The sequence below is a fragment of the Aegilops tauschii genome, chromosome 6 (assembly GCF_002575655.3).
Source record: "Aegilops tauschii subsp. strangulata cultivar AL8/78 chromosome 6, Aet v6.0, whole genome shotgun sequence".
Taxonomy (NCBI): domain Eukaryota; kingdom Viridiplantae; phylum Streptophyta; class Magnoliopsida; order Poales; family Poaceae; genus Aegilops; species Aegilops tauschii.
In genome coordinates this window covers 325,202,099-325,217,064 of record NC_053040.3, presented here as the reverse complement: position 1 = coordinate 325,217,064, position 14,966 = coordinate 325,202,099, and the positions used below count along the sequence as shown (strand labels likewise).

The window sequence follows — 14,966 nt, the reverse complement described above, 5'->3', positions numbered from 1 at the left end:
GTGGAAACTCCAAGGCGCCAGTATGCAGCGAAGGGTTCATCGTAGGGCCGGCGCAATGCGCAACATACGGCACGGGATGATAGTGTCTTGTTGAATGCAGGGGTGACCAACCGGTTTTATTTGTGAGGCAACTTTATCTTTTTAGCTTTCAAGTTAAATCTGGTACCGTCCATTTTATTACTTTGTGATTCGTGCTCATGCGTAGAGCACCTGGTTGGTTGGTGTTGCATGTGTTTTCAGTCGATTTTCTAGACAGGTGTTCTTCCCTAGTTTTTTCAAATTCTAGAACATTTTTTTGCTAGTTTTTTTTTTAAAACAGACTCGGTCAACCCAGCCCTTTGTATCGGGGTTAATATAACCGACCAAATGGGTTGGCTCACGGCGCAGACCTCGGGGTACTGGGTCCCGAGCTGTGGACCTTAGATCGATGGGGAATAGGAGACGAAGGAGACGGTGTTTACCCAAGTTCGGGCCCTGTTGATGGAGGTAAAACACTACGTCCTGATATTCTTTATATTGATGATGACGTATCGAGTACAGAGTTGATCTACCTCGAGATCGTATGTTGTGTATGATTCTGATGATCTAGCATATCTCTATCGACTAGCCTGGCCTCGGCTTATATAATATACCATAGGCCTAGGATAATAAGAGTCCTAGCCGAATACGTTGGCGGAGAGGAGTCCTCGTCTTGATCGCCAAGTCTTGTGGAATCCTCCTTGTATGCGTCATGGGTTGCCCGAAGTGGCCCATCAGTCAACCGCCATGGGGGTCCTCGGCCCGATCCACCTGGTCGAGAGACGACGTGATGAGTACCCCCTAGTCCAGAACATCGTCACCGATGACTCTATCAAGCCTCTCTTTTATCTTTCCTCTTCTCTAAGTAAACCTATCATCAATATAGTCCATATACATTAGGCCACACCGATCCAAGCAATCTTGGAAAGCTTCCGTGAACTTGGGATGTCTTGAATTGCCCCCCCCCCCCCCCCCTCCCTCCTTTTCTCTATTTAATCAAATTTTGTTGAAGTCCCTAGGACCATCCATGGGATGTTGAACAATGCATGTAGGTTCATTGATTTCTCTGTGTTCTTCCCTTGAATTCCTAATTGGGCCTCAGCGTATACACCATGAGCCTCCATTTCTCTCTTTCTTCCACGATAACATCTATATGTTGATTTGGCATACTTAACTCGGTTATTTTCACATGATTCCACCACAACATCAAAGGATCGCCACTTTTCACATCACTCTCATCAATAAGCATGTGATGGAACCCTGTATGACTCGGAATTTTTCCCGCCTTAGCTTTCAACATATGTGTCTCAGACAAGAAAGTTACATCCGACTATATTTGCTTATGTACCTCTAGGAGCGCACGAACTGCTCGGGCTGAGCTCAACCCGTGGCAGTTCTAATTTTAGTTTTTTTATTGCTCCCTGATATCTCATTGTTTTGAGAGTTCCAATTTTAGTTTTTCTATTGCTCCCTGATATCTCATTGTTTTGACTTATATCATCGTCCCCGCCACTAATCTTTCACTTATTGCGAAATGACTTCTAGGGTGTACCATCACCATCAATTTCTTTATCAACGTTATCGACATCTTCAAAAAGTCCCACCATAGCAGCCACCTTCTTGTTCTTCTCCAGATCTTAGTTCTGTTTATTTGGTAGCTCCTTAGCTAAAGAAACAATAACAAGCCTTTCCAAACCTCCCCCTTCCACGCTCAATCAAGTTCTGTCCCATTTGTATCCACTTTTGGGTCCTCCTCATCATATGTAGGGTTTGAATATCCCCTCTGCCGGCCATAACCCCATCCAGTTTGACCACTCCATCTCCCTCCATGTTCTCGACCACCTCGCCCATAGCCATTGCTTCGACCACAGCCTCTACCTCCACTAGCCATAATGAAATCTCCCTATTCAAGCTTGCTTGGATCATGCTCACCCGATCGCGCTCTTGATACAAATGCTCGACCGGCCCACATTTACCACAAAATCGATAGCTTCTCGTACTTGGAAAAATTCCTACTTCTGATCCTTCGTTATTGACACAAAACGACTCAACTTCCAGTTAATATCCAACTTCACCTTAACTCAACACGAACTGCCCTACAAAGCTCAGCTTGATCTGGACTTCCTTAACGGTTTAACCACACCAATACCTTTAGCCATACCTCTAATTACTTCCTCCTTCAAAAAGTTGCCGAAAACTTGTAAATTTGGGTCCAGACCGTGGTTTTATCGAGCTTTATCAACCAGGGTTTGAGAGCCCGTCATATTCATGTAACGACCCCTGTACAACACCTTACCCCAATCTGCGAAGCAATTGAATTGGAATGTAAACAAATTGCCATCCACTTTCTTCGGGGTGACGTCCCTTGCCAGATTCCATGCAGATCACATGTCTTTTTTTTTTTTGCGAATCATGCAGATCACATGTCGTCGAACAATGCCCCCTCCAGGCTAAACCCTAGTTACTTTGTGTGTACTTTGGCAATAGCCAGCCAATTGGACTTGACCTCAGGCACTTCATCCTCCCACACGAAGCCATCAACTTATTCCTCGAACAAATTCAATGTACTCCCTCCGTTCCAAATTACTCGTCGCAGAAATGGATGTATCTAAAACTAAAATACATCTAGATACATCCGTACCTGCGACAAGTAATTCGGAACGGAGGGAGTACTAAGCAATCCAGAGTCTACTCTCCATGTCTCATGAGATCCACTAGCTTTTACTCTCCATGTCTCATGAGATCCACTAGCTTCTACGTCGTCTGCCATATATCGTCTTGAATCTGTCTTCCTTTCCAATCAGCCAAGAGAGACCAAACAAACGGCGGACGAGAGGCAGGACGAGATCAGCTGAGAAACCACTCTCGGCCAGGTTACCGCCGGCGGAGGGAAAACGAAACCCTCTAGGGGATTGACGATTTTGTTCGTTCATTTTGATTTTCACCAGGTCTGCTTTACCTTTGTTTGGCTTTCCTTTGGTGTTGTTTCCTGTCGAGCGTGTGTTTTGCGTCGCTTTGCCATTCCCTTTACTCGCTGCGAGAGCTAGAGTTAAAACAAGAAATACACCTTAAAACTAAAGTTGCACATGAGTGCAACTATCCAATTTCCTGGGCATTTTTCTACTAATAAATGAATCATATAGAACATTGTGTTTACAGACTTATGATACAACATGGGCACATGGAACACATAATACAAAAAAATTGCTTCTACCTCTCGGGTATTTTCGATCTACCTCTTTGACCCTTGACAAAGGCAGACACAGCCAGATGCTCCGAAGCGTATGTCATAAATGACGCCAGCACCACACCACCCGCTACCATCAACCCAAGTCTGCCAAAGGAAACGGAATCTTGTTAAGACAGTACAAACACATGACAAAAACATCACGGTTGCAAAGCTTGCAATTGTCCATGTAATAAGTCCTATGGCGAAGTGTCAAATTAAGATATCTCATGCTCAGGAGCAACTTCCACATTTTGAATTTAATCACAACTGAGTACAGTTTGGACGGGTTCAAAGCGGACTAAAAGAATTTCCAAGTTAAAGCCAAATTATTTTGTCGTACCCTGAAATGAAGAAGCATAGACATAGACAAGAAGCCACCTAGTATCTTACTTTGCAAAAATGGCAGTTATGCCGAGGACGGTTGGTGATAATGGTGCTATCGTAGAGATGGTAGCCATCCCCATCCAATAGAAAGCTGAAGCTGTGTCACAATCAGACGTATTCCCCTGATGGCCTGCAAACAGACCAGAGCATCCGTTAGCTCAGCTTGAACAAGAAACTATAAGTTGACACGAAATTTCTAGAAGCTAACGTACCTGTGCCAGTATGATTCTCCGATGAATCCAAACTGCCATACCCAGCATGATTTGCACTAAAACTTCCCCATTTGTATACAAAACGAAGGTAGCCCCCGAACAACAAAAAGAATGTCACAAAGGTCCACTCGAACATCAGCAGCAAACCCGTCCATGGCATCACTTGCCGTGGAATAACAAGGAAGGCAAATGCAAGAGATATCAATGCACAAATGAAACAGACTACCACAGCGATTGCACCAAAATAAGAAGGCAACTTCAGATGTGCTCCAGTAGATAACTGCGAGAGTTAAGAAGTCATCAAGATATGGTCATGAATGTAACCTTGTTTACTAGAAAGATGGAACGAGATATGATACGTGTGATCATAGTCAGGACTAAATTGAAATAGTGAAAGCGGTATAAAGATAGCTCCTCTGTCTGTGACCATGTGAACACTTGAATAGTTTGTTTAAGAAAACAAAACCTTGCCATTCATATGAATCTACAGGTTTCCAATAGACGAAATTATTATCATAAACAAGAAGGTTGAATGGTATATTGATGCCACAGCTGTTTAGCATGCTAGCATTTACTAACAGCACATAAAGGGCTACTACTTAAAAGTGGCTAGGGAAAATTGATAAAAAATGTTTTCTTATAGGACAATAATGGCCATTTATATTCTTTAACTTTACTCAATTGGCTATAGCAAGACACCATTGTGTGCTTATTTAGTAGCAAGAATTACAATCCACCATTTACAGTTGAAAAGGAACCAACCTTTTGATTTGATATACCAAAGGAAGATGAAGCCACTCCAACTGTTGAATAAGATGGAAGTGCCTCTTCAGATTTGTATTTATAGCGAGCTTGTCTAGCAAAAGCACACAGAGTTCTCATACTCAACAGCTCCTTATTAGTCTGTCAAAAAAACATAAAACAAGCATCAGCTTTTAAGTGCAAATATCTATGAAATTAAAGGAAATATTTTCAGCAAGAAAAGGACTTTAACCTGAAAGCATGACCCATAATAACCACATAACAGCATGCAAAAGGGAAGAATGAAGAGAATTTTGACCACCAACTGGTCATGAGGGTTTTTCCCTCCACCAGTTCCAGGAAGAGATTCTTCAAGATTTTGCCTAACATCCTGCAACCATAAATAACACAAGTTCATTGGTATCATGCTGCTACTTAACGTTTCATTTTGAACCACACGAGAAGTAGCTTATTACCTGCCATACAGCTACTGGTTTAACAAGCCAAGCTGTCCACCAGTCCCACGGCTTAAGAGGTCCAAGTGTGTAGTGAATAACCCTAAGTTCTTTCTCATCGACCATCCACTGAAGCAAATGTAAGAAGGTGAGTTTCACAAATAATCAACAGGTGGGCATCGATGGTATGTGACAACAAATTCACGCAAGGATTTTGTGTCCTAAATCTCGTGATAGTGTTAGTGCGATATTGAAAAGTTTGTTTCAAAATCTGAAACATTGGTGCTTTGAGCACTAATGCCACATTTGTACATTAATCAAGCTCTACAGAAACATAAGACAACACTATCTCAAAAACAGGGATGGAAGAACCGCTGCCAGGAAGCCAGTTACTGCCAGTAGGCAGATCCACAGGAAAGGGCCGGGATTTGGAAAATCAACAGGTGAGATGCTTCCAATCATACTGTTATACGTAAAAACAGAAAACAAAACTTGGTTCCATATGTTTTTCACAAAATAATAGGTGTATTCCTTCTAACCAAGTCAGAAATTAGGTTCGGTCAGTTTTAGGTTAAGTTGAATTTTCCGAAGACACGTAAAATGAAGGCTGAAGAGGAAGAAACCCCTTGGCATATACATAGAGGAGGAAGTGAGGATTCGATAGAAGGCTTCAAACAGAACATCAAATAAGATACGATAGAAGGCTTCAAACAGAACATCAAATGCTTAGCGAATAAAAACCTTTTCAATGTATTGTTAACATATTTGAATATGTACATACTCCAGGATAAAAGATAATCTAATATGTATTACTAGAATTCTAGGAGATTTTTTTTTCTTTGTTAACACAAGAGAATAAACTTGAATGATGGATTGAGTATACAGGGCACCTAATGTTATGCTGCCTAAAAAATGTAATAGTAAGGGGGCAGCCCGGTGCACGTAGCTCCTGCTTGCGTAGGGTCCGGGGAAGGGTAGTAACAACAATGTCAGTATCAGAGAATGCAAAACAAATATATGATCAATATGTGAGTGCATAGTATATACCTTATTCGCAAGCATGTAAAGACCGACATCAGCATTGTACAACGTGGAGAGGCGTTGCGTCTCAGGTTCAGGCGTTAAAGGTTTATTGGGATCAAAAACACGGGAATTGGCAAACTCAGCATAATAAGAATTGAGAAAACCTTGATCTCCTGCATGATCAAGTCAATATACTAATTCAGTGTTAAAAAGATATAAAACATGAAAAAATGATAGGGGTAGAACAGAAAGGACAACAACAAACACATTTCACATATGTACATATGCAGCACCAACAGCTCCTCTAAATTTACTGAAAGCTCCAACTATCACGTGATTGAGGGAAAAGAGGTTCCCAGAGTATGCAGAAATCTCTAAGCAAGTAATACAAATATTGAGTAGCAAAAGCACTTTCTTCATATTGTTCATCTCGATTACTCAAACAAGGACTAATGTTTTCCTTGACATACCATGTCCCAAAGGACAGAAGGTGCAGGGTCATTCTCAGTTGGAGGAATATAGAGCAATGAGTTACTCAAGTCTAGTTCAAAAAGAAAAAGGGAAACAAAATAGCAAGAAAAACATGCACGATAAGTACGGTAATGCACTTACCTCCCGTGTAAGAAGGTAAGCTGTCAACTTTGCTCATCATATCCTTGAAAAGAGTTTCAGATGGCTCAACAACCATTACTCCAGAATTCATTCTCTCAGAATGTTTCAAGTTTGCACAGAACTTTCCACAGTTGAAAAGATCCTCGATACTTTTCACTACAACGGTGTCTGCGTCAAGATAAACAACTGGAAAACAGTAAACTATGAGAAACGTGTTGTGTCACAATAATAAAAAATAGAGGTAATAACATCAGTGATGCTTGAACTTGCCACAGACGTTCGCTTTAGTGCCTGAACTTGAAAAATACGCCGTACTGGTTCTAAAACTTGGCATTACCGCAAATACAGTGCTAAAACCATTTATACACGTAAAGTGTGCTGACGTGGCACCGTAATCTGGCAAGGTGGTCTAATTGTAGAGACGAAACAAGATTTTAGTTGAATATATGTCTGACAGACAGCGATCAAACCTGCGACGTCAAGTGATCAAGTGAGCCGTGCTAGACACTCCACCGAAAAAGTTTGAGGTACTGGATTGTAGTCTGTGTGGCCCATTTAACAGATGTTAATTTTTCCTAAAAAACTCTATAAAAAGTCTGTAAATTTTAAATCACAGTAATACACATAAAGTTCAACTATTCGTGTGGCATTAATAGTTATAAATATTATACATGCAACTAAAACACTAACTTTTAATAAATATTCATATACGTATTATTTTAAAAACATTCATATAATTGAAATAATATATATGAATTTTAAAAATGTTTATACAATATAAAATAATACCAATAATTTTAAAATTAAAGTTCATAAACATTATTTGCATTATTCAAACATTTAAGTAATTATACTCACATTTTTTATAATTCATAAGTATGTTGTTTAAGAAAATGTTTGTATAATTTAAAATGTATATATGAATATTTACTCATTCATTATATTTACATTATATAAACAATAAGAATATGATCCAAATTATACAGCAGTGAATATTCGTAAATATTTAGTAAATGTTGTTATCCCTAAATATTTATAAATTAAATTATAACCCATGCATTTATAAAAATGTTTGTATTGACTATGTTTAAAATAGTATTTTCAAAATTATAAGCGCATATTTCAAAAATTACAGGAACATTTTTAGTAAGTTATTTTATTGAACACGTCTATATATTTATTTTGTGTACAACATAATATTAAACTAAAATCCTCTTTTGTCTGTAAAAATGGAGTGTGCCACCTCAGCACACTTTACGTCTACAAATGGGATTAGCACCATATTTGCACGTTAATGTCAAGTTTAGAACCAGTTCGGCGTATTTTTCAAGTTCAGGTACTAAAGTGAACATCCGTGGCAAGTTCAAGCACCATTGGTGTTATTACCTCTAAAAAATAACAAAGTAAAACTGAATCAGAATAGCATATATCTAATTAAACCAAAAAGATATGAAACAAAAATAAAAATAATCATGAAAGAGTAGATGAAGTGTTGTCCAAGCATACCTTTTCTATAGGTAGTCATGTTGAATATTTTCAATTTGGTATACACACCCCAAAACCTTGTTGGCCTCACTTGATTAGGATTCGCCAGCAATATTATATGCTTCACTATAAAACCGTCAGCCTGTCATATATCAAAAATGAAGTGGGTACTAATCTGCAACAGAATTTGAAAAAAAATTGATGTCACAAAAATAAAGACAATGCTGGGTCTCTTTGGTCTGCTGAGTGAAGTTGCCTCCAAAAATCATGTCAAATTCCAAAGTAAAGAACTATAACAGGGTCCACATTGTATCTCACTTAGGACCTGTTTCCAGTTAGTGGATGGCCGTGGAGGTTTTAGGCACATAAAGCTCTAATGATACAGTATTTAAGGTATAACCTTTCGATATTTTTTTATTTTTATACATACTCTGAATCGCTAACCACTGACGTAATATAATCTCAGAGCTAAGATAATGCGTGTGCGTGCATGCGTGTTATTAAACATATTTTTTTGTTTTTGGTGGAAATCTAGTATCCTAGAGGAGCAAGAAACAATCAGCAGTGTCCCTGTAAACAGCTTAAGGGAGTAATGAGCTATGTTATGCTTGAGTGAGATGATATGACCGTGAGGTCTGCTATCAGAGTTAAGGCTACCAAGGGGATGACTATTGAAGCTTTGGTGTGATAAGAGGTAAGCAATCATCTTTGTGTGTTAGAGCTAGGCCCATGAGGCCCATGTATATATGGTTTGTATGTATAGCAAAGAAGACACAGGAGGGATGTAGATTCTAGAATTTTTCTCAAATTACCAAAGAGAGTACCAATAAAGTATCAAGTGTTGCACAATATGAGTCTTAAACAAGAACAAGAACGACTAGTCACTTCCTAGAGCATTAACATACCCCTCTAGTTTCTCTGTCTATTCCCTGCCACCATTCACAGCACCTGATCACTCACCAAAGTGTAGAGTACAGCCCCTCCTCCGGTGTCTTATCCCTACAACCTCTCAAGCTCTCAGGGCAACTCCAACGCGGGTCACCAAATTGTCCGGACCGGACAGTCCAGACACTTCTAGCCATCCAACCCGGGTCACCAAATCAGTCTGGACCGGTCCGGACGTCCAAAATCCTACAAACTGGCACCAAATCGAGGGGAGGTTTGCGGGAGTCCAGATGTCCGTCTGGCTCACTGTCAGTTGGACCACATATTCGTACAGCCCATGTGTCCTAGTCATCTCCTTTTCCTCTCAGTCCGCCTGGCCCACTGTCAGTCATAGCCTACAGTCCGGATTGAGTAAATTGCAAAAACAACCACAATTGCGCAAAAGTCGTGAAACACCAAAATGCATGTTTTCTGGTGGTTTTTTCCTGAAGCATTGATAACTTGGACCCAATTGTGGTGGTGTTTTGCAATTTACTCGTCCGGATTTGATGAATACGGTTGGATGGTTGGGCTGTCCGCGGATATTTGGTGATCCATATTAAGTGAGATGCCCTAAGCTTCCTCATTATAACTTAAAAGGGCATTCCATAGACGCAGGTGAACTTAAGACCCTGATCACAAAGTGTAGAAACTGTGTGGGTGGGGAATATGATTTAAAGCAAATCAGGCGGGGATCTGCTGAAGTATTTATTATGATAACACGTAGGTACTCCTTAATCTTACTGTAGTCAAAGATTAGATTAGAAAGAAATAAAAATGCCCTCACAGCCACAATCTACCAAATGAAGTAATGAACTTAAAATCCCGTAAAGTCTACCAGAGCGGATGGATTTGCACCATCATAGTCTTCCCTCTAAATAGTGGTACTAATGACTGCTACACTCATCCTGGGATTGACACAAATAGAACCATATCTCCTTTTAACAGATTTCCTTAGACCTACTAAATGTGTCAAATATTTACTTGTGTTCCTGTAAAACGAGTTTGCTTCATCAGCATACTCACTACACCAATATTGCGCAGTCACAATTCACAGGGTTTGTTCCCAGCCCTGCACTTCATCTTCACACCACACTACACATATTGCAGGAAAAGATAGATGCACTCGTCAGTTAAGTGCCAAAGCATGCACTTCAAAAATGCAAGTAAATTTGAGAATTGAGATGGGTTGTATTTCTATCCGTGAGCTTTCTGCACCAATGAGAAATTACTGCACAGTACACGCACAGTTATTTGATTCTACATCATGATGAAGCACAACTGCACAAGTGAATTACTGAAGTACGAGAGAGAGACGAGCCTAAGTTCTAACTAGAAACATAAGCTGCGAGCTCCATCTTCCAGCTTGTAGATCATTCATTTTAATGCCAAATTCCTCGGTGGCCCGGTCCAACATTAAACTAAGACATAGAACCGATCAGCACGCAAGCTCATAGTACCAATCCCGCTGACTTGTCGACTGAAGCACAGATGTGCGCGCATACCTCGAGGAGCTTCCGAGAGTAGTCGGAGACGCCGTCGGAGACGAGCACGACAAGGTCCCGGCGGGTGCCCATATCGCGGATGGACTTCCCGAGGACGCGCACGCCCAGGACGAACTCGTCCCCGTAGAGCAGCGTCACGTAGGCCTCCTCCGCCCCCGCCGCGGCCGCCACCCCGCCTCCGCCGCCGACGGCCAGCAGGGCCACCGCGGCGAGGAGGGCGGCCCAGAGCCCCAGCTTGCGCGGCCTCCACCGCATCGCGAGCCGGGTCGGGCCGGATCGGTTGCCGCGGGGAGGAGAGAGAGAGAGAGGCGGTGGAGGGGGGAAAGCGCGGCGAAGAGCCGAGGAAGCGGCGGAAGGAGCAACGACGGTTTCCCGCAGCGCCTCGTCTGTTGGCTCGTTTTCCTTTCCGTCAAAGAGAGTGTGGAGTTTGGAATTTTCGTTGGCCGTTCAAGTACAGGACGAACGGCGATGGCTACAACTCTGCGAGCGCGTGCGCCTACAGGTGGATCTCGTTGGCTTGAGAGAAGGAACATGGAACCGAGCTGGAAAGGTCGGACGGCTGCACGGCACATGTTTTGCTTCTCTGGACCAACACACAATAAGCTTCGGCCGGAGGCACGTATACACTTCGGAATGTACGTACGACGAAAGTGCTTCTATGCGGAAAGAAAACCCTAGCGCCCCGTGAGTTCTCATGCGGCTCCTGGATGATTTCCGCCGCCATCCCAACTCCGTTCTCGTCCGCTCTTCTCTCCCCGTTGTCACCGCCGGCCCGCCGCCACCTCTGTCTTCCCCTTCTCTGCTTCTTTGGCATGTGTCACACCTGGCCACTTGTCCAGTGTGACTTGGCAACCGCGATCGGCCCCATCTGTAGGTGTGCGTGTGTATGAAAGAGACTTAGGTTTAAAGCTTGCCGCATGTGGCAGCAAGAGGCACGCGTGATCGAGAGACTGTACTCTCATCTAATCATCCCTCTGAAAGTATATTCTTCCTCTCCAAGTCTCCCCTCCTCTCCTCTATTTCCTCACCTACCCGATCCCGATCCCCTCCTCTCTGTTGGTTCATTACAATTGGTATTCAGAGCCAAATCGCCAGAATTTTTTCTTCCCTGTTGTTGGTCGCAGATCGGTAACATCCACCGCGCCGGTGCGAGCAGCTCCGGCAAGCCGCACGAAATCCGTCGCGGGGTTCGATCTCTTCCAGAGCAGGGCGACGGCGCCCCAAAAAGCTTCGGCGGCGACACAGCAAGTGCTGGCCACCATGGACGAGGGCAACAGCAACATCACCAAGATGCTCAAGTCGCTCCTCGCCAAGGTGGATGAGCAGAAGGCCGCGCACGACAAGCAGATCGAGATGCAGGCCGCCTTCAACGCACAGATCAGGCAGGAGGTGCGCGGGCTCGCCAAGCAGATCGATTTGACCCAGGCAGACGCCGACGCGGCGCGCAAGGCGGTCGAGGGCTCGGCGTCCCCGGTGGGCTCGGTCACCACACTGCTACACCAGCCCGCGTCGCAGCAGCAGCCACCACCACCACCTCCTCCACCGTCGCCGCGTCCCGCCCCAGATTCGGTCCGCCCGTCTTCCTCCCACGCGCGTCTGAGGGATAATCGCCCACCGCTCATCCCAGTTCCCCCGCACGGCGGCTTCCTCGCGACGTCGACCGCCTCTTCACCAACGGGCTACAACAACAATGAGTACCACAAAGCCACCGAAGCACGATTTCCCTAAGTTCGACGGCACCACGCCATATTTGTGGCTCGATCACTGCCTCGCCTACTTCGCTCTACAAGGTTGCATCGCAGCACTGGGTGGCCACCGCGCACTGGTTGCAGGCATTTCGGCAAACACACCGCAAGATCACGTGGGAGCTCTTCACCGCGGCGGTCCTTGAGGAATTCGGCACGGACAAGTTTGAGGTGGTCATGCACAAGCTACTCCAACTCAGGCAGACACGCACCGTCACCGGGTACCGCGCCGCCTTCGACGAACAGATGTACCACTTGCTGGCTTTGGATCCGTCCATCAACACCAAGTTCTTCATCACGCAGTTCCTCCTGGGGTTGAAGGACGAGCTCCGGGCCGCGGTTTGTCTTCAAGCGCTGTCGAGCATCACGCGCGCCTCGGTGTTGGCCGTATTGATACGTCTCCAACGTATCTATAATTTTTTTATTGTTCCATGCTATTATATTATCTATTTTGGATGTTTTATATGCATTAATATGCTATTTTATATGATTTTGGGACTAACCTATTAACCCAGAGCCCAGTGCCAGTTTCTGTTTTTTCCTTGTTTTAGAGTTTCGCATAAAAGGAATACCAAACGGAATAAAACTTCCGCGATGATTTTTCTTGGACCAGAAAACACCCAGGAGACTTGGAGTGCAAGTCAGAAGAGCCACGAGGCGGCCACAAGGGTGGAGGGCGTGCCCCCGACCTTGTGGGTCCCTCGGTGACCCCCTGACCTAGATCTTCCTTCTATATATTCTCATATATCCCAAAAACTTCCAGGGGAGCCACGAAACCACTTTTCCACCGCCGCAACCTTCTGTACCCGTGAGATCCCATCTAGGGGCCTTTTCCGGCATCCTGCCAGACGGGGATTCGATCACGGAGGGCTTCTACATCAATACCATTGCTTCTCCGATGAAGCGTGAGTAGTTTACCACAGACCTACGGGTCCATAGCTAGTAGCTAGATGACTTCTTCTCTCTCTTTGATTCTCAATGCAAAGTTCTCCTCGATGTTCTTGGAGATCTATTCGATGTAATACTCTTTTGCGGTGTGTTTGCCGAGATCCGATGAATTGTGGATATATGATCAGCTTATCTATGAATATTATTTGAATCTTCTCTGAATTCTTTTATGCGTGATTTGATATCTTTGCAAGTTTCTTCGAACTATCGATTTGGTTTGGCCAACTAGATTGGTTTTTCTTGCAATGGGAGAAGTGCTTAGCTTTGGGTTCAATCTTGCGGTGTCCTTTCCTAGTGACAGCAGGGGCAGCAAGGCACGTATTGTATTGTTGCCATGGTGCGTAAAAAGATGGGGTTTTCATCATATTGCTTGAGTTAATTCCTCTACATCATGTCATCTTCTTGAAGGCGTTACTCCGTTCTTTATGAACTTAATACTCTAGATGCATGCTGGACAGCGGTCGATGTGTGGAGTAATAGTAGTAGATCTACAATCGTTTCGGTCTACTTGACACGGACGTGATGCCTATATTCATGATCATTGCCTTAGATATCGTCATAACTTTGCGCTTTTCTATCAATTGCTCGGCAGTAATTTGTTCACCCACCGTAATAATTTCTATCTTGAGAGAAGCCTCTAGTGAAACCTATGGCCCCCGGGTCTATTTTCCATCATATAAGTTTCTGATCTACAATTTCCGTTTCCGATTTACTTTCCTTGCAATCTTTTACTTTCCGTTCCATAAACCAAAAATACCAGAAACATTACTTTACCGTTTATCCATCTTTATCAGATCTCACGTTGCAAATAACCGTGAAGGGATTGACAACCCCTTCACTACAAAAAAATACACTTCCGTGATGATACGTGTTTGTCACAGTAGGTCGCGTTTTTTGTCATGCATGTACATCCATGACGATTTTATGACAGAATCAAGATAGTCATACCTGTGCTATCGTAGAAGTGTTCCATGGCATTACCAAAATTATCATCACGGAAGTGTCCACTTCCATGACGATAAATCGCGCGTCACAGAAGTGCTTTCGTCAAGGGTGACTGACACGTGGCATCCACCGTAACGGAACGCCGTTAAGCTATCGGGTCGGGTTTTGGATCCGATAACCCGTTAATAGCCCCGACCAATGGGAAATTTCCACGTGTAAAATTCTTATTGGCCGGACAAAACACATGTCAGCTCGTCAGTGGGTCAGATAGGCGCCTATGATATGTCGACACGTGCCACGGCCCACCACTGGCCCATTTAGCTTACAAAGACGGCCCATTTGACTTGGTCAAAAGTTAACGGGCTGGCCCATGAAAAGCCTGTTAACGGTCTCTTCGCAAATAGCCCATTTTACGGCCCGTTAACTCACGGCCCGTTAGGCCCTAAAGGAAATCGGCCCAACAACGTCATGTGGGCCGTCGAATATAACACCAGCCCATTTCACTTTCGGCCCATGTATGGCCCACGACGTCTTTCGGCCCATATGAGGCCTTCGTATCTTTTGGCCCTTTACAGGCCCACGGTGACTCTAGCCCATAATGAACAGTAATTTTCTTTATACCCGTTAACGGCCCGTGATTTACATGGGCCGTTTCCAGCCCGTGTTAGCTTTCGGCCTATTGACGGCCCATACGTTCTTGGGCTCCTTTTCGGCCCTCGATTACTTCCGGCCCGTTACTG

At 43.8% G+C, this 14,966-nt stretch overlaps 1 protein-coding gene across 1 annotated transcript; it reads right to left on the bottom strand.

Moving 5' to 3' along the window:
• Positions 1-3,122: 3,122 nt before the first annotated feature.
• Positions 3,123-11,080, bottom strand: LOC109773176 (inositol phosphorylceramide glucuronosyltransferase 1). The gene is made up of 10 exons (XM_020331875.4): positions 10,589-11,080; positions 8,181-8,301; positions 6,675-6,860; positions 6,087-6,235; positions 5,061-5,168; positions 4,838-4,975; positions 4,606-4,746; positions 3,844-4,123; positions 3,638-3,761; positions 3,123-3,352 (listed from the first exon to the last, which is right to left on the bottom strand). The coding sequence occupies exons 1-10, from the start codon at positions 10,841-10,843 to the stop codon at positions 3,229-3,231; spliced, it is 1,626 nt and encodes a 541-aa protein (XP_020187464.1). The 5' UTR covers positions 10,844-11,080; the 3' UTR covers positions 3,123-3,228.
• Between the last annotated feature and the right edge of the window lie 3,886 nt (positions 11,081-14,966).